Source organism: Suillus fuscotomentosus (assembly GCF_016647785.1).
Source record: "Suillus fuscotomentosus strain FC203 chromosome Unknown F5891scaffold_8, whole genome shotgun sequence".
NCBI lineage: Eukaryota > Fungi > Basidiomycota > Agaricomycetes > Boletales > Suillaceae > Suillus > Suillus fuscotomentosus.
In genome coordinates, this window is record NW_024539520.1 from 922,449 (window position 1) to 946,439 (window position 23,991).

Here is a 23,991-nt window from a genome sequence, read left to right on the forward strand (position 1 = left end):
AGGCAAGGACTTGAAATTCAAAGCTAGCAGGCAAGAATTGGGATATTGATGGGGGCTGGCATGTTTAAACAGGTAGGAGTCCGAGGGAGAATTCGGACATGTCTGCTGTAGGCCAGAGGGCCTTAGTGCTCAACTCAGCCTCAGCCACTCAGCAACAACATTAAGTAGGTGCTTACGAGAAATTGAAAATCAAACCACCGATGATTTAATTACTAATCACAGGGCTCCCACGGTTGATTTCAACAAATAATGTTTCTTTACCCCAGCATGCTGGTGTCCCTCTGACTGCAATATTACTGCTTGCAAGCTCCATCCTCCTTAGTAAGTTTTCCTCTCATGTTTCTTCACTGATCCTTATCACTTGCACAGTCTCACATCTCACGGCATCTCAATTCATGAGTTGTTATACTGAAACCATGTGCCCTCTCCTTTTCCTCTTTTCACTGCCCTATGGCTTATATTTCCGCACTTCACAGAAACACATAACTTAGTTACTCCCCAACTGCCTATTACTAATACTTACACCTGCCTGCTATGCTCCTCCATCTTCTTCAACACAACACCTGCCTTCAAGTCCCACAGACAAAGCACCTTGTCATCCCAGTTTGTGAGTGTATCGGTCCTCCTTTGAGCTCGAGCCATGCTGATCCAAGTCATTGCTCACCGTTCACAGCAAGTGAGTGTCTTGATCCTTGTTTGAGCAAGAGCCATGCTGATCCAAGACATTGCCCACTGTTCGGAGAGAGTGAGCGTGTCGATCATCATTTGCCAAGCACCATTGAAATTGTGCATCCTTAAATAGAGAGTGAGTCTAGAGCCTTGCTAGCGAGTCTGGCTTAGGAAGAGTTGGAGGCTCAACCTGACTGTGTCAGGCTGATCCAAGTGTTAGCTTGGGGAGGGACGCAAGCAGGTGGAGCCGTTGGGAGGGCGGGAAACCTGCTTGTGAATTTGGTTGTGCGCTGACTCTTGTGAGGCCCAAATCAAGATAAGCATCTTTCTACATTCTAACAATTATGATAACACTGGGATATGCTCAGGCTGCAGTAACAGTCCTGTAAGGCGGCTATATGAGTTCAGAAGGGAATTGTTCGAGGATGAAGTAGATAGACCATTATGAAGACGAGTGTGCGACTGACGACGATAGACTTGAGACGAGCTAGATGGAGCAACTGCTTTAGAGACATTCTGAGAACACTTGGAGTGGGGAATCACGGTGTTAGGTTCTACTACTGAAAATGAGAGTACATGCACCATATATATATATATATGTTTGAACGAGTTGACTAGTCCTGAAGGAGCGTGAAGACCGTATGGTAGAGTGAAAGAAAGACTGGAAAGGAATGGCGAGAAACAGGGTCCAGTTGGTAAGTGTACTGTAAAGCGATGAAAGAGAGAGGAAAAGGTCAGGGATGTGTCCTGGCTGCTTGGACGTGAAGTGTGAAGCTTCTTCGCGTCAATGAGTCACGTGGAACGTCAGACGGGTCCGAGCGTCTATCTAAAGTTGTGGTCGGCGCATAGAGGACATAGGGTCCTTACAGTCCACAGAGATAAATAAGAGAGAGTGCTGGGTGGGGGCAAGGAACAGGAAATAACAAACGACGAGTTTGAAGAATGAATGTCATAGGTAGTAGGTCGAAAAATGTAGGAGAAGGGTGGTATATATTAGAATTCGTAGTTATACCTACCAGGGATACCATGGCTTAGTGGTAGTGATGCTATGTATGATGGCTAAGGTCATCCGTTCAATTCCTGCCATTGGTAAATTATAAATGTGTGAAAGGTGACACATTCTCTCATGTTTCTTGTGGCATGAATGTCGCAGTGGTGGATAACATTTATTTTTGTCATTCTTGAACAGAATTTCAGCACATTATTTCAGAGTAAAAATTCAGCGCAATATCACTGAAATTTCAGAGTAAAAATCGGAACTTTCAGCACCTTGTACTGTGAATTTCATTACATTATCACCTGATTTTACCTAATGAATTTCATTGGATTTACTACCCACAATTTGTAGCGATTTGGATTGTTTCGAAGCGCAGAGCCAACTAGGAAACGAGATTGTGAGAGGAGAGAAAGGGTTTGCGTTTTGGACGCGCACCTGATCGCGGCGAACCTTGCCCAAGAGCGACGCAGATGTCCTTGTACGTCATAACACGACTGCAAGGAATCGTTCTGGTGAAATCGTATACTGCCCATTGATGTGGAGTGACGCGCTGGGAGAACCATCATGACTAAGGAATAGTCTTGGGCAGTCTCAATGCATGCTGCTTGCCTTGCCGTCGCGCGTCTTGAAGGTTTTGCGTTCATTTTAGACTGCACCCACGTTTTCCAGACTCACATCCCAGGCAAAGGGCTATTAGTATTCTCAACATCTTTTGTAGCCGCGGAGCATATGAGCGTGCGTCCCAATCATTTAGCTCATTCTCCCGCCCCAGGATTGGTATGGGGAACTCAAACGAGGGACTTTGGTCATGGTCAGAGCCACATTGCACGCATTCAATTGGAAAGAACGACGGGTGAGTCCAGATCACTCGGAAGAATAATGGCTTACAATTCCAACGAAGGTCTATCAGCTCAACGCACACACTATCCGTATTTTGGATGAATCAAAGCTCGAAATGGAACCGTTGGGCACCCAGCCAAGCAGAGGTGATTTGGGAGTTTCGAAGTCAAAGTCGCGTGCGTCGAATGCGATGGCAGGTGTCCAACTTGGAAAAAGAGTAAGGGAGGAAGACAGAGAGGAGTAGATAATGAACGTGCGTCAGATTCAACAATGTAATGAGTGGGCGCGTAGTTTGTATGGAAATGAGCGAGAGAAACGATTGCCGAAACAGGTAGCGGGTGTTGCTACTGTAAATACAATTTGTCGTCGAAGAGAAGACTGAAGGCGCAACGTCGTTCTACTGGTACACAGTCGAACTTAATCGTATAGCAGCCAGCGCTTTGGCCTGCAATTTATCGTGCTTTATCTAGTGATCCAAAGTATTAGTTTAAAAGGCATGACAGGTCACATAAGACGCACCTTGCACGCTAGGCGATACATAGACTTCGGTGAGCATGGCGGGGGTCCATCAAGGCTGCAATGTCTCGCAATCTTGGTTCCCTGTGATCGCGAAGGTGCGAAAAGAATCTCGTCAGTGTACAGATAGTACAATAAAGCGTTCCATCTATAGAAGCCGGTAAGCGAGAGAACCAAACAATAGATGGTAGACCCGCACGTATTAAATGCAGTATCTGTTACAAATACTCTGCGGCTTAGGACAACACGTTGTGCTGCCTTTGTAGTCAGATTCAAGTTCGATGCTGTTTGAAACATTCGTTCTGCAGAAACAAAATAGCATCATAAGGTAATCCTGGACCACGATGAGTAAAACCACCTACTGTCTTTGACAATTTCGTCAATCTTCCCTCCCTCCCCCTCCCCCTCCCCTTCTTCATCGAGGTCGCTATCAGACGCATAGCCATACTCACTGAGGGAGATCCCTCCTGCGCAAGTGTGATGGTCTTGAAGTTCGATCAAAGTAGGATCGTTGAGCGTTTTTTCGGAAAGTACTGAGAGGATCTGCTGAACTTGACTGAGCAGTGACAGACATGTGACTCACAACTAGCAAAATACTCTGAACTTGAGGCGAGAGCTTCGTGGTTTGCAAACAATGCTTGAGGCTTGGTAACATTACCTGTGCGCTTCGACCGAGCGGAGAACAGGTCGAATTGGATGTCAAAAAGTTCTCCAACAAGCGACTTCCTCAGTAAACCATGAATCCGTGCATCGTCCCTCGACATTGTAGAGCTGCTGATAGATACACAGCCAGAACGATTGATAGAGAGTTGAGGACCGAACCTGCAGAAGGCCTATGAGTGATTTGACGCTAATATTCCGAGACGACATGTCGCGCTATATGGAAGATGGACGACAAAGGGGAATGCTGGAGAAACAGATAGAATGTACACGTGCAAACCGGCGATGTGGAAGACAAAGGACAAAGGACATCAAACGATACTGATAATCGCGATGTGGAAGACAAAGGACAAAGGACATCAAACGATACTGATAATCGGCTTACATGACATGCACTTGATGGGCTTTTCGACAGATTCGGCCGGCGGCAGCCCGGCAAAACGATGAGAGTTAGGCTATTAGCACAAATTGAGTCGGACTCAGAGCATTGAAAAATCGACATACTCTCGCAGCCCATGCAGGTAGTGTGCCTCAATCAAGTGTATGAATAATGATTCAAAAATAAGCTGATGGATTGAAATGCGAGACAGTGTACTATTGCGCAAGATCGCCATGAGGGCAGAGTCTCAGTGAGTCCATCCGCAATCGATATATCGACTGCTTACCAAGTATCTACTTTGACGCGGAGTTTGAAATGGCAATGATCCGCCATAACAATCCCTGGTCCCAACCCCATCATTAGACGCCGGTAATCCGATAAACGAGACGTCCTCGATGAAACGAGAACGGAAACTATCTGTGATCGAGGATTAATATTGTGAGAGTTAAATGCCAATACGTCATCGCACTGATTGTTAATGGTATTTTAGGACTCAATTTTGTGTGACAGTAACATGAAATAGCTTCGATTCGTCAGACGTGTGACACTGACGAAGCTAAGTGTGCGTATCATAGTGTTGCTGTCGAATCGAGGTGACCTTCAGGTGAGTTCGATTCGTAATTATACGTATTTTCATCGGACCTCAGTACTGCTTTAGTGCCGGACGACAGGCGCCTGCAACGCTGTACAATATAAATGCTGAGCAATCCTCAAGCGTGATTAACGATTAGGCGACGGGTATCTAGGTCATCGTATAAACTCGTGCATCGTACTGTGAGTTTAGTACTATATTCACAAAATATGTGTTTTCACCAGTGGAACAGTTTTGCAGCTTCATGAAACATAGCCGCTTCATATCTACAGACACTTCTCATTGACTGGAGCTTCGAGCCGAATTCGTTACACGTCGATTTGTTCCACTCGAGCTCAATTTGCGGCAACACTACGACAAGTCCATCGGCACGTCCATGCGGAGTATGAATGTTTCTGTATCCGTCACTGTCTGCAACAGCGCCAAGACTAGCCAAATCCCCGAGTCACGTTCTGTTAGGTTGTCGTATCGCATTTTCAGACTAGAAGATCACGCGACTCATCAATCACATCAACTCCAGAAATATTTAGTCAAGACGAGAGCTAGACCATCCTCTCGACATGATTCGATCAGTCGCTAAATAGGTCGAAGACGCTATTGAGATATACAGCCTTTGAAATCTCATTTGCCTACTATTTGTCGGTTCTTGATCGTCATCGTAACGCCTCATTTTAAGTCTCTCGATTCCCAGAATTAATTCACTCGTCTTAGACAATACTTGTCGCTTCCTCAGCCGTCATCATGAAAAGGTACTGCACAGAAATCGCAGTTATCAGCGCAGTCGTCATTCAAAGCTCGAACTCGGATATGGCCTCGTGTTTTTTACCCTGTGTAACTTGAGCATCATAGGCAGTCTCATCGTGGTGTTTAACGAAACCGTGATAAAAAAAAGAAAAGCTTTGCCGGTATCATGTCTATGAGTGAAACAGACCGTGATTTTCTCAATCAGACCTCAAATGTTTTACCCCCGCCTTCCACATCCTGATGCGCCTGGCGCACCCTTTGCATCCATTTCGCATCCTGCCCTTATCTGAGTTGACAAATTTCACGAATCATGCATCCGACACGACTTCTGTTACAGCCCAAGTTAATGAGATTTTAAATGGCATCTTTTCTCGACTTACTGTTAGTGCGTCGGGGGTGCAGTCGATCACTTCGATGCCTCGGACGCGTCAATACCTTGTTCGTTGTGCCCTTCCAGCGACGGGAGCTCAGTTGACTTCATTAACTAGTCGATCAATCAATGTCAGAACTATAATCTCTTGTTGTTAATGTACTTACGCGATCTAATGGCAGAACGTGTACGCAGGGCTGACGTATTCTTGGAACGCGCATAGGTGTCTTTGCATAGTGGCAAATAATACCAGAAGGCCGAATGACGCGGTATTTGGTATGATACTCGTTGTAACATAGAAACCCGCCCGCGAGAGGGTACTGACGATAAGGATCATAAGGGACATCAGTGTCGGACAACGGAACTAGAGTCTGGAGGGCTATGAAAGTCTCCTCGATCTGATTGTCATTTGTTGAAAATCGATGGTGAAGAAATATCTTGATGATGCGACCGGCCTCCGGTTTTGAACCTAGGGAACTACGAAAAAGAATGTTGCTGTCACAATGGGAAAAGTCCGAGGGCCGGTATGAAACCCCACGGATGAGGATACGATTTGATGGTAAAACCTTGCGCCTGAGAAAGAGCTGATCCGACGAACGGGGGTCACCGTCGCCAACATAGCGAAGTTGCTCGATAGTGTTGATCAGCTGCAGTAAGGCAAGGTATAATTCTTCCTCAAGGGCAACTTCCTTGGTAGTCGGGCGTGTTTGGCCTTGTGCAGTCACAGGTTTTTCCCACTGAAGAACATCGCGAATGCGAGTGCCCCTCCTATCTTCACCTGCGAAGTTGCTGTATGCGTCGACCATGTCTGAAACAACAGTACGGATGTGTTCCCCCTGTATCAGTGTGCGGAAATTGGCTACTCGACATGTGTGATTCATCATGGTGAGTTCGATTTCGCCTGTGACACCCGGCTGATTAATTTAAGATTCAAGAGATGGGGAGACACTCACCAAATTTGCCATTAGTGTTTTCACGCTGAAGCAGATAATTATAGCGCTCAAATGCAAAAGCCCTCCAAGCATGGACAGGACCGAAGGAACACAAGAATTCGCCAAGGTGGAGAGAGATGTGGTGGCTCGGAACCAGTCGTAAGGTTTTGTAAAGGTCCTTGAAGTTCTCGAGATAGCGCTGCATGTAGAAATCGTATTGGGTGATATGGCCAGGGGAAATTACGAGCATGCAACCAAGCTCGACAGCAGTGATTAGATCCATGTAATTGTCCAGCATAGCCTTGATCAAACCATCTTTCCCACCCCAGAGTCGTATAAGAGTAATGGTCATATTAATGGTGCATGCTGCACGCCATTGATCTGCACTGAGTTTACCCTGGGCTGTTGAGCCAAGAGCCTTCGGAGCCCGACTAACCCATGTGGGTAATTCAGTATGTAGCATGTCCTTCCGTATCTCGGTAACAAGAGATTGACCGAGGACAACACGATGAAGCTGATCGTTGTTCACATCACTCACTGGTCCCAGAGGCGGCGAGTCTGTGCTGTGAGAGCTATGGATATTTTTGAAATCTGTGGGGACTCCACAATCATTCGTATCACGTTGGTCTTGCTCAGCTCGCTAAAGTTGCCAGCAGGGTCAGTCACTCTGTAGCGCTCGAGTTGTAATGAGACGTACCCATCGGATGAGACGCTGGACAAGAATTCTCTTCTGACCAACAATGCTGAGATGTCGCTCTGAGCACAGCGCAACTAAGACAATTCGGGTGTAGCCCATTAGTGTGTCAGGATCAACTTCTGAAGATGCAGAGACATATTCTTCTGCCGTTCTCTGGTTATTTTGAACTTCTTTCCCTGTACTAGATGCTTTTGGTACCGTTCGTGTGCACGGTAAATTCTGCACTAAACGCTGGAGTACCAAAATTAGTAGACGACAAGGGCGACAAGGCAATTGACATACCCAATCTAATAGCCTTCCGATAAGATCTTTCTTGTTCCCGCTGCAACGTTCTTTTTTTGCATTGCAGAGGCTCACCAAGGTGGGTTTTGTGAACTGAAGAAGCGATAAATCGCTGACCAGTGCTGTACCTTCGATCAGAAGTCTAGCTGACTCGACATCTGTCAGCAATGTCTTCTTCGAGGGATGGGGAGGAATGGCTGGCTTTGAGGGCGTGTCTTCCGTTGATTGATTGGTTTTCTGTCATATTATATGGTCAATTATATACGAGCTCAAAGAACTTAGTATACGCACCCAATTCAGGAGGGTCTTAATAAGTGCTCGCTTCGTACTTGCCCTCCTCAGACTTCTGTCCTGGCATAGATGGAAGAGGACAGGTCTGGTGCAAGCGTCGAGGGCAGCAAAGGTTCCTGTGGCAAGTGCCTCTACGCCTTTCTGCATGCATTCATCAGATGGCCTCGCAATACTTTTGGCTCCCTCTCCTGAAGGGGTTTCGCCATCTTGTAAATCTATGTTCATCCGCCACGCTACTCGACAGTGGTATCTGAGGATGCGCAGATACAGGATGTGCATGGACTCGACGACTGTGAACGAAATAGGATCCCAATATGGGAGGCGAAGAAGTTCCGTCCAACGGACTCCAAATTGATCGAATATACGCTGTCTTTCCTCAAGTGTAGGAGCATCTCGGTATAAGCGGGCATGTTTGCGATGAGCCTCGACGTCACGAGCAGGCCACTGGCTCCGATCTAGATTGTCGATATCATAGAGAGGGAGTAAGCAGTAAGAACAAAAGAATTTCGAACCGATGCCGCCGAAGCCTGCGACTTGTTTCGCAGCTGGAAGGTCGCAAACGATTGGTATGAGTGCGATTCGGATAACGCGACCGTCCGGATACTTCGCTGTACGCGAGAAAGTAACACCAGGGTCCCAAAAGGGTAGCAGATCGTCCACGAGGAGTTTCAGAAAATGGTTAATCTGATCAGTGGAAGGCTTTGTTGGGCCAGGAATGATACCAACGAGATACATGTTCTCGGGCAGATAGTGCAGGTCCGGAGGAAGATTCAAACAGACCATATACATCCCCGTTACTGTCACGTTCTGTTTAGCAACTTTGTTCTGAAACGGATTGAAGCCATCGACTCCTAAACTAAACACATAGCGCCCCTCCCGATTGGATGGGCTAAGGAAGGCTTTGCCGTCTGGTCCGGGAAACTGACAGAACGTAGACGCATGCCAAATGTCTTCCATGTCCTCCTTTTCGTGAGGGCGTGCAGCAGAGTCTATGAGGTCTTCAACACCAGGACGTGAGAGGAAACGAGCTATCCACTGTTTCAGGTCTTGGTGCAGATAAGTACGGATTGGATACTGGATCTGGTTGCCACGGATGACACGTGTTTTCCAGAGCTTTGTGTTGCACGGTCGGCTCGTAGGAGTTGGCCGATGCATACAAAAGAAGGGGAGCGGTGAAGTGTCGTGTAAAGCAAAGCATACTGGACAGCACACGTAGGATCGAGTGCGAGGCTCTAGTTCGAATGACCCTATGACAGTACGTGGGTCTCTTGGGATATTCAGCAATATCGGTGCTTCTGTCGGGCATGCCTCTGACAGATGAATTATACTTCGCAAGCAAACAAGTAGCAATGACGAAGCCCGACGAGGTAGCCCGCATACGAGGTGCATAAGAAGGATAGTTAGATATACCGCTAAGAGCAGTGGGGGCCAGGAAGCGTGAGGCGCATTGAAATATGGATCTAGCCAGAAAAAAGTATGCATTAGCACTATGTAGACGATGAACCGTAGAAAACCGACCTGTATTAACGTACATAATATCAGAGTCCTCATCGTTGTCACCTTTACGCTGTCTTTCCCACTCCTTCTCCTTGAAATCGTCGACACGATCGAGTTCCCTCATGATGCGCTTGATAAGGGCGTCTTTTTCCTTCGCAATTTCCCCAACATTGGTTTCTATCTCAAGCACCTCCTTCATCGACATGGCGAGGCTGTTCTGGAATGCAAGCAGTGACTGATTCATGGGGTGACGGGGCTCTAGTGATTGCGGACCAGAGTTGACGGTAAGAAGATCGAGACGCATGTATGGTCCACCGATCGTAGGATGCCCAGCGAACTTGAGGGGACCTTTGAGCGAGAGGCTGCAAACATAGTGATTGATTCTAGAACGCAAATGATCTAGGTCCGTAATAGATGGATGTTCTGATTGATCATGAAAGATGGGTCTAGTGTTAGTTGTCGTGACATGATTGCCAGTGAGGGTCAGCTCTACAGGCGAAGCAAGACCATGAGGCAAATTCGGCAACAAAACATCATGAATTGGCTGTCCGTTCTCATCCAAGTTGGCACGGTCCAGTTTACAAAGGAGCGTGTCTTCTCGTTTGTGCCTGTAGTACATGGTCGCATTCAACCAACATCCTGGACGCACATCGTGAGACTCAGCAAAATCAGAATCTGTTCCCTGTTCATGGACACATTGGCGACATTGACAGAAGTGAAGCGACGGGGTATCATGGAGCGAGGGTCTAGCATTCTCTGCTGGAGACTTGTCGATAAAGCTGACTGGATCCATCTGTGCCGAATGTTGAAAGCAATACAAATTTTTCTTTCTAGAAACTCACCGATGGTGTGTGATTCATTCGACAGAGACAGAGTCGTCTGTACGTTAACCTAAAACAAAGGTAGATCAGAACATCGGGAGCAGTGTCGTCGCTCGTTCAATACGAACACTTAGTACTATGCAAGAGCTAGACCAGCTGGTGTGGAAGGAGGGAGTCAATACATGCGCTTGATAATGGATAATCGCTTTCGCTCAAATCAGACGAGGTGTGAGACAAAGAACCTCATTGCATCCTCGTGGTCGCGGCCTTTTCAGAGTTTAAACTTTAAGGGCACCTGTGATCTCCGTCTTGACTCTTGATCATCTCGATTCGGTCGGTACATCTATTCCCGATAGGAGAACACGAGGCCTGGCCATGGCATTCGGTTAAACGTTAAGCGATTGCGATTGATCAGATATCTAGGATGCGGTGAATCATCAAAGCGTTAACGTCAAAAAAAGACCAACAAAGCGACTAAATGCGGCTGCAGTACTTGATCGTGACGATCGGATGGGTCAGCGTGTTCAACGGCACGGGGAGGGAAAGCGACACTGTATTTTGAGTCTTCTTTATCTATATAAAGAAAGTGAGTTCAAACTTTACTTTCTGCAATCGCCGGGAGAACTTCCAGGAAGAACTGTACTGGCATCAGGGAAGGGCTCAAATGCTCAGATTTTGTCATGTGTCTGATCAGAATTCTATGCGTGAGGGGTTTTTGAACGATACCAGACCTCACAGCACTAAAGTGCACCAACTCAAATAAGGGCAGGCCAGGATGCGGAAGGTCGTAAAAGGTACACCAGGCGCATCAGCATGCGGAAGGCTAGGACAAAACATATAAGGTCTGAAACAGTGGTGTCTTATCATCGTTTGACCATAAGCCGTACGGCCGTATTAATAACAGTTTGTACGCATAATCTCGCGCGTATATTGGTCAGCCCACATGTAGAGCTGTGCGCCCGTATGGTGGCCATACTTTTGTGTGACACCCTGTAGACAGAATCGGTCCTGACATTACAAAAGATTTAATGGTGACCACCACTCACAAAGCACCCTCCAAAGCGCCAACTCAAAAATAAATGCTTCATCTCGAAGCGACAGTCAAGGGTACCCATCTCCTCGTCACTGGTTCCCGCGACAAGAGTGTTCGGGTATGAGATCTGGACGTGAGGGCAGCGGAGCAGCGACAAGGTTCGAAAAAGCACGTGAGTCATGACTCACATTCCCATGCTACTTCCCAGCCTATGTAGTGGAAGTCAAACACCACGTCGATTCACGCACCGACTCAGACATCGATTTTGATGTCGCATGAGAATTGAGTGGAATCGTGAATCGCCCTGAATCGTTGAATCGGCTCTGGGATGGCTTCCGGAGGTTTCCATCGAGTTTTCGCATGCTCACTATGCAGCATACATGGTTAAGCGTGCAGGTGGCCTGAGAGTAATCAGCTTGGACACCAACTTACTATGTGAGGCAAAATGTTTAACTGGCATGAGCGCTCACAAACTTGTAGGGTACAGGTACGTAATCAATCATATCCAGACACAGTCGAAAACTCCATGATATAAACTGTGCAAAGGCCAAACTACTTCAATTACATCAACTCTTCCGAACCAGATGTTTCTGTAATACTAAGGTTCCTCACTGATGAACTTCTGGACGCGGAAGACGCGGGAGACCGAGGTGCGCTGATGGATACTACATTCTAATCGATCTGACAGTGCTCAGTCTGGATCATTGGCCACGTCGTCAGTAGTTGGGATGGTTCGAATCCGCTGCTGAACCCAGCCAATCTCTGTAAGTTTAACCTCACCATTATCGTGCAATATGCTGAGCAGCGTCTGCGCTAGTTTACCAAATGTAAGTTCGCTGGATGTCGAAATCATTGCATGGAACTAATATACCCAGTATTGATCGCTTTTCCCCCACGTTATTGCTAGCATGTTATTCCTCTACGATGCCCGAACCAGTTTGACGACTGGTATAATTAGACATCTTCTGGGGTCACACACGAGGACCGGTTATTTGTAGACGGATCTATAGTGACGATCAATCTAACTTGGCTTCCATACTGGGCCCTCTGTAACACCCCTCACCAATCTAAATTCTGGGTTCCGCGTTTACGAAGTTGACTGTGCTGTATGTTTTATTACTTACGTCTGCTACACCCAGCTTACACATCCACGCAGACTTTTGAAGTGATCGATGCTTATACGTCAATTTTTTCTCCGGATTGCTGTTATCAGCTAGTCTTTTGCTTACTTACAAGTACCCTGCAGCTGGAAGAGTTACGTCGACGATTATCCTGCGCTGTGTTCGCAGACTCAATTCGGCCCTACTTTCGAGTTCGAGTATAGCACTCGTGAGGCATATGGAGGAAACATCACCTGGGGAGCAGCTGACCCACTGAACGTGGCCTGGTGGCATCTTGTAACTGAGCGTGCGTATATTCCTTCTTTTCCACCACCATCGCTATATATATGTTATTTCAGGGATAGAAGTAGACCCGACTTTGATGGAGGTACGTTCGTGACTAGATGTTTTTAACTTGTTGTCTCACTTGTTCCTAGGCCTTCAATTCATACCAAGGAAAGGGCTCGATACTCACTCCGCCATGCACGGGCGAATGCATATTGATGCCTGAAATCTCATGGCGAAAGCAAGTAAAAGTAGTACTAATGATACTGGTAGTATTAGGTAACAAGTGATAGGATTCCTCAGATTCTACGTTGACGGCGCTGCCAGATCTTCCCTTGATAGGTGAATCGACGATTCTGGTCGATTCTAGATTCTATGTACCCGATTCGTCAGAATCGATGATACAATCTGTGTGAGAATTGACATTTTTAATGTTCCTTCTTGTAAAATATCAGCGGCGACGTTCTCTCGACTCCATTGAAATTAATGATCGAATCTGGACCCAGCTTGGGTCACCATCTTTGCGAATTCGTAAGCGCCTCTTGGGCAAAGTCGGGTGATCGCCCCCTGCTTCGATTGGAATCCAACCGTCGACGGGATGCAGGACCCACAAATATGTTGTGCTGGAGTGAGTGTTCGTGTGGATATAGAGGTCCCCCACCACACCAGCAATATCCTCGTTCGGACAGAGAAGTTGATGCGTACTGGATGAGCGGAACCATCTTGTTCTTCCCGTACCAGCACCCTTCGGAAAGGGTCGTTCATGGAATGATGGTTGCTGACTTCCCTCGTCTGGAAGATCTGTGTGACTCTGAGCGCTATGTTCTTGACCATACTATTAGTACGAACGTTGACTAAGCGAGGTGGGCCTCGGGTAAGATAGCGATGGATTAAGTTGAGGGAGTGTAACTAAAGAAGATGGAGATTTGCAACACCAAATGTATCATGACGACAAACACACCTGAAGGATTCGACAAATACGTCCTGACAATATTAGATGAAGCGCGTACGCCCGTGGGGTTTGCGTCAGGATGATCCAGTGCAATGGCATCAAAACATTGTATATTTGCGAGTCGTGAATGCTTTCTCTGGCCGTTGTCAGATGTCAAAGGCAAAGATAAGGCTCGCCGTGGTGCTTGGCCCAGAATCGAAGGGGTAGCCTTTGTCGTGCTACACACACCACGCAGGTATATCAGCATGATCAACCAAAAATGAAAGATCATCGGCTACTTGACTGCGTATACGACCTTTCTACTCTCCCGATCGACCTCACATAGAGGAGATAACCTCCGACGATTAAAGGCGCAGTTCTGACTTTTCAGTTAGTAAGTGTAGTAGTAGGACTGAGACTGATTGAAAGTGGCACTTGCTCTAAGAGTTTTCAAAAATGTCTCCCTTTCGTCCCCACCTACATGCAATACTATTCCTTCTTGTCCATGTGTTATAGGTACAGATACGGCTCTACTGCCCATTGTTGGGACTGAGAAAGGATTGATACTTACTCTCCTAATTGAGAACAGACTGCCCAGTTAAACAACGGTCTCACGGTATGTCAGTCTACGAACAATCTCGCCAACCCTCTCCATGCCAATGCACTCCTTGCATGATAAGTCTCACCATTTCGGCGTTTCTGTATGTTGGCAGGGTTTTGATGAGGGCGTCAGCGGATGAATTGAGGTCCCCTTCGATATATTAGAACACATATGCAGAATTCAAACAAGGAAGTCGGTAGCTACGTAGCACTGAAGTCTACAAATGAACAGGACTTTGGAGGTAATGAGAGTACAGTCTACGCGGTTCTTCAAATCCCATCGTTCTACTACCATTTAACTCTTGAAGAAAACTCCCCACAGTCCAGCTGGATCTGCAGGTACCCCCTGATTCGCACGTCTTACATCGGGAGTGAGTAGGTCAACTATCTTCGCAGTCACGTCGCGGAGCAACGGAATTTCGGCAGGAGGGTCATTTATGAACGCCCGACAAGTCGGACAGTGATAGTAGCGGCCAGGAAGAACAGAGTCTTGGCCATCGCACAACGTTTCGATTTCGGCGTCCGTGAAGGGTGTGTCATGATTCCTGAGATTTTCCGGAAGTATCGCTTCGGGACGGTAGGACAAACGTGCCCTTATACATTGATGAAAGCAGCTGACTAGGCACTCATAACAAAATGTATGGTGACAACTCAGCCTGTTGAATGGGCTCCTCAGTAACATCCAAGAATCAGACTTGATGGCGACTTACGTGAAAGGCTTCTCAATTTCCTTTTTGCAGACTGGGCATTGCAATGCGGCTTTGACGGCTTGCAACAACTACGAAAGAATAAAACCTATTTTTAGATGGCTTGTCAAGTATTGAATGCATACTCCTTGGTGAGCAGCAGTCACGTTGTCTCGCTCCGTGAACGCCTTTGTTTGCTCTCGCTTCACCGCAGCTAACTCCTTGAGTCATGATGAGAAAATACGAGATGGTGATTAATGGTGCGCACTTACCCTTCTTAACTGCTTTATGTCGACGCTAAGGGCTCCAGCTTGGCACGCTGTCTGAAAAGAACCAAAATTAGTGGTGAGTTCCGCAATTTCACAATGTACAAAGTGTACCTTGCGAATTGATGATAACTCGGAACTGAATATTGAAGGGTTCCACTTTGAGAAACGAAGATGATAAGATTTATGGATGCTCTGGCGGTCTGTTTCACCGCGAGAGGGAGGCATTGGATAGACCTTGAATGCTCGCAGGAATTTAAATGTCACAAAGGACTGAGAATTCCTGATGGACAAAGATTGCGTGAATTATTCCCTTTAAAGTCTTACCCTCTTACCAAGTCACGTCGTGACTGCCATGAGGCAGTTTATATCTTCCTTCAAACTCCGATTTCTGATATAATAATAGATCAACCGGTCGTTTCAGCAATAAAATGAGACGACTAGATGTCGTACTGAGGCATTCATCTTAATCAACGACCTCGACAGAGAAGTTAGCAGGTCACATCTTCGGAGTGACGCACCAGGAAAACATGATATCTGTAGGTCATTCAGAAATCATTGAATACAGCAATGTCCAAAGTTACCGTTGTCCATAAGATCAACAAGGAGTTTGATTCAGGGAGAAAATATGCAAGCGCAATAGCGCCCAGTGATGACATATCGGTGGAGAATAGCAATAGGAGATCAAGAGCGCCATTTGATCCGAGGTTTGGGGAGTGTGTTATTTCCAGGAAAGATAAAGTATCTAGCGGAGTTCAGTGAACAGCAGCGAATTGGCAGACTCATCATGCAAAGATAGAGAAACGCGGGACAGCCACCTTCTCCCACATAAGGTCTAGTAGGTATAGTAGGTACACCACGATGTTACCCGTCGATCTCTTCAGCCTCTTCTCTAGCCTAGCATAAGGGTCAAATTAGACCCATCGAACGTACACGTGGAGTAGGCCCACCTTGTTTTCTTCCAGTGTGCAATCTGCCAATTACAAGTCCGAACTAGCCTAAGAAGCCTCGCAGATAGCCAAGTCTGCCTGCGTGAGGCTTGGGATAGCTACAAAGATCATGATGGAAACCATGATGACTTGAAGCGGAAGTCGATTATATTAAACCAGCCCTGCCCAATTTGATGCGCGTTCAAAAGCTACAAGCCACTGTTTTTGGGAATAAATCTTCTAAGGGCTCACGTCAAACTTAGCCTACGTCGTATACGGACAGCTCACCTTCGATGTAGTTCTTCCAAATGTGCGCTTACTGTGAGAAAGAAGATAACACAAGGACAAATAAATGTCAATTCAACGTCTGAAATTTGAACACTTTGTGGTGTAACACGTTGAACGTTCTTTTTTTCTGGCTACATACATATATTTGTACCTTTATACTAAGAATGAGTTCTGGGCTTTGTCAAGCTGAGGATAGGATACGCATCCATAGGAAAGCCCACCAACGAAGTAGTAGTTACAGATCAATGTCTCACTGCTCGAAAAATACTCCCCAATGCGCAGCTGGATTTGCGGGTACTCTGCACTCATAATGGTCTATATCTGGACCAAGTACTCCAGTAATTTTGCCGACCACTTCACTGAGCAAAGGAATTTCGACCGGAGGTTTCTCGACGTAAGCTTGACAAGTGGGACAGGTATAAAAGCGACCAGGGATAATAGCGTATGGGCCATCGCATAACTCCTTGACCTCAGCGCCGGTAAATGGTGCTAGATGGTGCTGAAAATGCTCGGGAAGTCTCTCGTTGATGCAGTATGATAGACGGGCCCTGATGCGATTATGAAACGAGCTGACTAGGCAGTGATAACAGAATGTATGGTGACATTCCAGGCTATTGGATAGAAACCACGCCCATCAGAAACATTTAAGGGTCAAACTGGAAGGTGGCTTACGTGAAAGGTTGTTTGATAACTGTCTGGCAGATCGGACATTGCAATACGACGTCAGCACTGTGCATGAACTGCGTGGTGAGAGTCAGTCTTTGAATTGGTCAGTCGGTGAAGGTCGCATATCGCATACATTCTGATGCGCGACGACGATATTGTCTCGCTCCGTAAAAGCTTTTTCCTTCTCTCGCTTGGCTTTGGCAAGCTCCTAACGAGCCAGTGATCAGAAACGGCAAGGTTGTTCATTAATGACGCCAACCTTTCGCAGCTGTTTGACGTCAGTACTGAGGAAGATCCCTACTTTAGACACCGCCTGAAACAATAAACGTTAGTAACTGGCAGGGACTTCACAAACAAACTTACCTCGTGCGCGATTGTGAGCTCGATGCGCAATAATCCATCGTCGTTGTTAATACAAGAAGATGGCTTGGAGCTGGGCAAGGAAAGATTCAACTTCAAGGGTGACGAACGTAGGTTATAGTGTTTGTTAACGTGACTCTGGTGGAGCATTGCCCTGCGAGAAGGAGCCATTGGAGAGTGAAGTACGCGATCTGGTCAAGAGTCGATCCTTAAATATACCAGAAGCTGAGGGGTAACAAAGGGCTGATTAACTGAGATCGCGTAAATCATCTTAGTCAAGAACTTGCCATGAGGCAACCTGCGGAATCGTGCTAGATCTCCCTTTCAGCTTCACACCCTGATTCCGTTGTCAAAACATCCGCATAAGGCATGGAGCGATTTCAAGCTTTGGACATCTGTTGGAAGCACGAGGGGAGATGCGAGAGTAGAAACAGCATAAAAGAAAGTTTTAAAGAAAAACCGGGATGCAACATTGAAATGGATTGTCAGAGCGTCAGAGCGCGAAGTAAAGAAAATTTCGCAGTGTCGGCAGTCGTTGGCATGAGATTACTGGCCACAACCATCTAATCCTCAAGAACTTTTGTGACAACACGAATGGGCCCCGAGACAGATCACGCGTCATCAACACGTTGAAACCGTCTTTATAAGTGTGATGAGTGCGCGGACTACCACAAAAACGATGTGACACATACAGTCTTGTTGTCCATGCCATTCGGACTCGATCTTCTCCTCCCAAAAATGCCAAAGTGTCTCTAAGATCTTATTTTGTGTTTTCGGCTCGTTCATGGGGTCATAGAGATTCGTATCGCGTTGTGATATCCCTGTACGAGCGTCGTTCGTGGCTTGCTGGAACAAGAGTTAGAAAAGGGGACGTACCTATGAGACGGCCTTCACGAACGAAACACCTGAACTCGCGACTCCGGTCTATAGAATACCATTTCCTCAGGACAAGCTCGAGTTGGTAGGATGGCGGATTCGAGGGATCACATTGGCATCCCTCAAAGATCGCGTCAATACTTAGATCGTGCGATATGAAGTCCGAGGATTTCAGCAGGATGTAGACGTCTGATGGAGATGTGCATTTGAGAGGCGAGGATGGTGGCAGCACCCATGATGCGTCCTGTGTTCGATGTGAGCGGCGATCGATTTCGATGGAACGAGCTGACCTTTGGTGAATAAAAATTGAGTTTGGGGAAGATGGCGCCGTATTCTTTGATGATTTGTCTTATCCGCTCATCTAGGTCGGGGAAGAGAAGGATTGCCCAACTGCAGCGTCGTCCTCATCCTCTTGGTCCAAAGGAGGGCTTTCTGCGAGACTGGCAGTGGGAAGTGAGTACGACTGAAACGGATGGTGATTGTAGCCCGCCCTGCCATAGTCGCGGTAAGCGGATCTTCAATGTCGGCGTAGCAGACTGGACAGTCTTTGGAACGATGGGTGTATTGACTTGAGGGGGATTGGAGTTGGGCAATACCGAAACAAGTCGCGATCGGAGCTGGACTCCTCGGCGTCCAAGTCAGATGTTCCGATCCTTAGCGTGCTGCTGTCCTCCACCCATAGTGACCTCTACAATCGAAGGTTTTATATATATTCAGTGTGTTAAATATACTAATGCTCTCACCTCGATAGCCCATTTATGGTCCTCTGCAGACTGCCCTTCACCTGTCAGTAGAAAAAGGTGAATGAGACTGAGACAAAATACTTGCAGGGACGGGTCGCTGTCGTTTGGTCTTTAAGCGCAAGGTGAAACTTAGGTATCTGGGGCTGATAAGAATGATAACTGTTGTATGCAACAAGAGGCGTCTGCAGCTGATGTGATGTTTGTAACTGTTTCCGATCCAAGTTCTTCGTCACAGACTCACAGTGCCGTTTGAGCTTAGACTGCGAACAACAAGCTCAAACAAGTGCTGACTAAGTCTTCATCTCTGGTTCTTTCAACGAGTCACGCGTTTCACTTTTGAGCTCGTCCATGGACTCGTATACCCGTCGTTATCAGTAATACTGTGCTTGTCAGCTGAGTCGTGCTTCTGCTTCTGAAAACCTCCCATTTTTCCTACCTCACACACGTGGGTTTTAGGTTGTGTTTTGCCCGCCGGTCGCATATCTTCGCACTCAAGGTTTTGCGAAGCTTCGTCTTTGCACTCGCGTTCAATGTGATTCAGTACCTTGTTTCACTCATTGATGCGGCGGATATATTTCGTTTTCTGATGTGCGCAGACGCTGATGCAGACCACAGCCAAAACCCCAACCCCCCAACTGGCGATCCTATGTACCATTCCGTTCGTTTGCATATCAATCACACTCATTTGTACATGTCTGTTTAATGTACAAGTGCATTCGAACTCACTTCACCACCATGCATTTGTGTGATTTTCATGCGTGCATAACGCACTAGTAAGCGACTCTCATGAGCCTCGCCGTGACCATCTGATGACGCTTGGAGCCCGTTCGATACGATTACTAGCCCTTCCCACCTCCCTCAGACTAATCGTCTTCTCCCCGGTCCTACGTACAATGCGATGTCATATAAAGCTTGGACTTGTCGCATCATTGATACACTCATTTGTGACGGTTAGATAATATATTGTAACTTTATCATAGAACGTCGGGAATCATCTGCCTTATCTGTACATAGTCTGTCATCGCGGTTTATATAATTTTGTCTAGCAAAAAATATATGCGGGGTTTTGATCGATAATGTGATCATTGACGTACTGAAAACTGAAATGATCGCGATTCGCTACGCAGTGTAGTCAGCCAAAATGAAATCGTTGTCTTGTATAATCAGTTACAAAGGAATCATTATCGGTACCAAGAACACCAGCGCGAAGAATATTGTTCCACCAGTCCGATATTTAGTTACAAAGGAATCATTATCAGTACCAAGAACACCAGCGCGTAGAATATTGTTCCACCAGTCCCCATGCAGTGGAGCACTTCGCGTTCCTCTATACCTCGCTGTCTCAAGTACGCACCCATGAGAACATGCGCTCCTGATTCGACCGCAAGAATGAGGTGGTCGGTCAGCTGAAGAAGACGACTGTCCTTGACCGAGAAACCAACAATCAAAAGGAGAGCAGTCAAGACTATCTTTCGTGTAGTACTTATAAAGACAGCCCGGAACCACTGTTCATCTCATGTTTCAGATGTAGTCGAATCACGTATGTATATAGGGCTTACCAGAGCTAGACGTCCAGTTTCTTCTTCCGCTTTGTCGCAGAATGCACTGTGACCATGGTCCTCTGAGTCGAAATGAGGGAATGAGCGAAAGGACGTAGTGCATTCCAGAATGAAAACAGCGCGTTTCAGGAGCGCATCGCAACTGCTCAGGGACGCTGTGTGAATATGCGAGGACGGGGGATATGCGCTGGTGCGTTCTACTTCATCGTGGACTTTGCGATCACCTTGGTGGTTTCCACATTGAGAAGAGATTGAACGAATGGACATGGTGTCTTCTGGGGGTGCAGGATGTCCACTTCTAGACCTCAAATTAGAACCATTGGGTTCAAATTGGTCCTGTCACTTGAGCATCAGAATGCTTGGAACAGGAACCTTCATTCGGTACAGATACTTACATGAGTGGTGGGTTCCACTTCATTCTGGAGCGCATCACGACCACAGGGAACTGAATGAGAGGACGTGATGCCATCTAATAGCGCATCATGATGGCTGTTCTCGTTTTGAGAGGAGACCGAGTGAAAGGACATCGATATCGACGGAGGATACGCACTTGTACGTGGGCTTGCCAGTGACAATTCTGTTTTAATCGGATCCCTTAAGTAGCGGTCAGCCGAGCCGCGAGCAGAATCTTGCATCGTCCTCCGAGTTCGCCGCTAATGTTACCATCTATCGCAAAGTCCTTGTGTCTGGGACACTTTGATGCCAAGTTACTGGTAGTATGCAGCTGACATAAAGGAAAGGAACCGAGTATAAGGAAAATTCGAGTTTTGTGATCTAGCGACATGATAGCTGTGCGTTCCCCCGATCATGCAATGTCACACACAGGCATTAAGGCAAGGCTGTACAAAGGACGAAGCCACTGGTGGCTGAAACTTCGAAACACGACCCTTCCACAAGTCACACGCACATTCGAGCTGGCTCATCCGAATGAATTGGGTCTGTTGAGCGATTCCGATTGTATTTGACTCCCCGATCTTGACTCTTGGAGGTAAGTCTCACCCAGGCGCGGTCATGATTCGGCGAAGAACAGTACCTTGAATATTCGTCCGCTCCAGATATCCAGTCGCCGACCATGTACTCGGTGACTTCGCAACCATATGCGTATTAGTAGCCTTTCAGAATTCTTGACTCCGCTTGATGATATTATCGAATTTAATCCCTAGTTTGGAGAATTTCTCGCTTCAAAATTGACTTATTGGAATTCTCAAAGCCTGTCGATTGGATAATATAAATCTGAATTTGACTAATCTCACGGTCACAACATACCACGTGACCCACAGCCAGCAAAGGCTGACACCGTGCAGCCAGTACTTGCAGTCAGTACTCTCCTGACCCATTTTTGACACTCGGGAGACCTTGAGGCCAAGCAGTATCATAAAGTGGCGGATTTGTGTTACCTCTGCAGTATTTATTCAATTATGTACACTTTTTCTCAACTCAATTAGGTCTGAAAACGCGCAATAAATCATATTGAATCACATATAATATGGTAAAGTTAAAGAACTACAAAAATAATCGAGCTCGCTGTATGTAACAGCGAGCACGAAGGATGCAACGGAGTGAGCGCGTGATGAGTATGCTTACCCATTTTTGGTTATCATTTAGGTAAGACATGTGTCGATGAAATATTCTAGTCGATTAGGAATCGAGAACTAGATTCCAAACCGAATATTACATTATATTACTTTGAAGCGTTCCGTTCACGGACGTTTAGCACTGTGAATCATAATAGGAGATTGTCTGTAAACTTTCATTGCAGTGGCGCTCAAGCGCTCAAGTGGAACACGCACTGATCATCATGCATCATGCATGATCCGGGGTTGACACAAATTGCTTCCGCGGAATCAGCTGTTATATATTAGATATCAAATTACCAGGGGTGTGCGTTGTAAGTAATTGGGAAGTCGCGTGTACGATGGTCTTTACATGTCAGTCGTGAATGTTACTCTATGATACAGAAAAGTAACCTGTCCAATCCATAGATGGATCCTCTTCACCTTGTTCACCCCCCAGTGATGATAAGGCATTTGAAAGCTGACCGAGTGCAATAACCTTATACGGTTGGTGCTTGCCAACGAGATCCCGACAAGTTGGACAGGTGAATGGGATGCGTCCGAAACGTCTCGTCACAGCCAATATGACTGCCGATGGTAGTGGCAGCGTCGAGATGTCTCTGGAAGTAAGTCCAACAGGTGGTCGCCTATGTGCTACCCATCTAGTCCAGCAAGATTGAAACCACTGTTTGAGGCATGCTGCACAGAAACTATGTCCACATTTTAGACTGCCAAAGGACACTCAAATCAAATCGCATAAGGTCATAACCTGCACTGACCTGTGTAAATCTTTGAATACTATTTTACAAACAGCGCACTCCAGAGAAGAATCCCTTTCAGAGAGGACCTTTGAGATCCGATAATGTGTAAGCTCATGACGCTGTCGAATTGTGAAAACCAAACCTTCCGGATTGCAGCGCGTAGGTTTTCTAGCTCGGTCGTGGCTGCTGCCAGTGCATGCTGGTGTTCGTGTTATTATAATTAACATGGAAAATCCGTGAATTTACCGACCTGCTGAGTGGCTTCGTCGTCAGAGAGGATTTCAACCACATCTTCGGCAGCGACCGCGAACTATGAGTTATAGTTGTAGAGGAAATTACTGGAATAAGAAATTTTGAACGACGTACTGTTATGGTCGGCTCGCGATGTACATCAACCGACACCTGACTCGCGACTTCGTCATCGGTTGTGGTGAGGTCGATAACTGATGCTGCCTGACCTGCAGCTTCGTTGTCACTCATTATCTCGATAATATGATGCGCTTGTGCTGGAATAACTCGAAGTCTGGAAGTCGAAGGACTAGGCTGGGCTTCTATCAAGGGATAGAAAGGGGTCTGAGCACGTCTGCGTCTTGGGACGTTCCTGATGGGTCCAGAAGACATCGTGGAGCAACAGGAAAGTCGAGGGGATCCTAGACACCGTTTGCCTGAAGTATCGTGACAATTACATTCCACACGAAAATCATGGTGATGAGATAAATTTGTCGATCAAGCGTGACAGTCGACTTACATCGAAGCAGACATACAAAGCGTACAAAGGGCGAAGTGAGGTACCTCTCCTGAAGTCACAATCGGGTAGTTTCCGCCGGTAACACTATTCCTGTTCGAGAATAAAGGTCTGGTTCGATTCGAACCTTCACATCACCATAACGGGCAGTCGTGGTTACGATTGGGTTTCGTTTAGCATTGCATGCTGAATATGGTCGTCTAGGAGTCTATCCGGAGGTAAGCTGTTAGTAGTAAGTGCAGTCTATCTCAATCGTTGTAGCCGATGTCCGGAGACAGCTCAGAAAATGACCTTGAGAGCCACGCCACGACATGCTCACATAC

At 46.6% G+C, this 23,991-nt stretch overlaps 6 protein-coding genes across 6 annotated transcripts; 1 reads left to right on the forward strand and 5 right to left on the reverse strand.

Annotated features, from left to right (window-relative positions):
• Positions 1 to 2,903: 2,903 nt before the first annotated feature.
• Positions 2,904 to 3,786, reverse strand: F5891DRAFT_1183784 (uncharacterized protein; the record flags this gene model as incomplete). Its single annotated transcript, XM_041366344.1, has 5 exons — positions 2,904 to 2,972; positions 3,026 to 3,170; positions 3,222 to 3,324; positions 3,385 to 3,555; positions 3,606 to 3,786. The coding sequence occupies 5 exons, from the start codon at positions 3,784 to 3,786 to the stop codon at positions 2,904 to 2,906; spliced, it is 669 nt and encodes a 222-aa protein (XP_041230653.1).
• A 2,142-nt stretch (positions 3,787 to 5,928) lies between these two features.
• Positions 5,929 to 8,629, reverse strand: F5891DRAFT_889289 (uncharacterized protein; the record flags this gene model as incomplete). The annotated part of the gene is made up of 4 exons (XM_041373259.1): positions 5,929 to 6,668; positions 6,721 to 7,339; positions 7,397 to 7,577; positions 7,944 to 8,629. Coding segments are annotated over 4 exons (2,226 nt in total), but the record flags the coding sequence as incomplete, so codon positions are not given.
• A 3,071-nt stretch (positions 8,630 to 11,700) lies between these two features.
• On the forward strand, positions 11,701 to 13,563 carry F5891DRAFT_976640 (uncharacterized protein; the record flags this gene model as incomplete). The annotated part of the gene is made up of 10 exons (XM_041376633.1): positions 11,701 to 11,807; positions 11,867 to 11,970; positions 12,016 to 12,084; positions 12,126 to 12,147; positions 12,567 to 12,727; positions 12,780 to 12,808; positions 12,858 to 12,984; positions 13,212 to 13,236; positions 13,310 to 13,333; positions 13,356 to 13,563. The coding sequence occupies 10 exons, from the start codon at positions 11,701 to 11,703 to the stop codon at positions 13,561 to 13,563; spliced, it is 876 nt and encodes a 291-aa protein (XP_041230655.1).
• A 968-nt stretch (positions 13,564 to 14,531) lies between these two features.
• On the reverse strand, positions 14,532 to 15,416 carry F5891DRAFT_1183787 (uncharacterized protein; the record flags this gene model as incomplete). The annotated part of the gene is made up of 5 exons (XM_041366345.1): positions 14,532 to 14,829; positions 14,947 to 15,014; positions 15,069 to 15,143; positions 15,195 to 15,245; positions 15,303 to 15,416. The coding sequence occupies 5 exons, from the start codon at positions 15,414 to 15,416 to the stop codon at positions 14,532 to 14,534; spliced, it is 606 nt and encodes a 201-aa protein (XP_041230656.1).
• A 2,613-nt stretch (positions 15,417 to 18,029) lies between these two features.
• F5891DRAFT_898553 (D123-domain-containing protein) lies at positions 18,030 to 18,681 on the reverse strand (the record flags this gene model as incomplete). The annotated part of the gene is made up of 4 exons (XM_041373412.1): positions 18,030 to 18,070; positions 18,124 to 18,252; positions 18,308 to 18,551; positions 18,598 to 18,681. Coding segments are annotated over 4 exons (498 nt in total), but the record flags the coding sequence as incomplete, so codon positions are not given.
• Positions 18,682 to 22,556: 3,875 nt separating this feature from the next.
• F5891DRAFT_1183789 (uncharacterized protein) lies at positions 22,557 to 23,544 on the reverse strand (the record flags this gene model as incomplete). Its single annotated transcript, XM_041366346.1, has 4 exons — positions 22,557 to 22,782; positions 22,974 to 23,122; positions 23,174 to 23,233; positions 23,290 to 23,544. The coding sequence occupies 4 exons, from the start codon at positions 23,542 to 23,544 to the stop codon at positions 22,557 to 22,559; spliced, it is 690 nt and encodes a 229-aa protein (XP_041230658.1).
• Between the last annotated feature and the right edge of the window lie 447 nt (positions 23,545 to 23,991).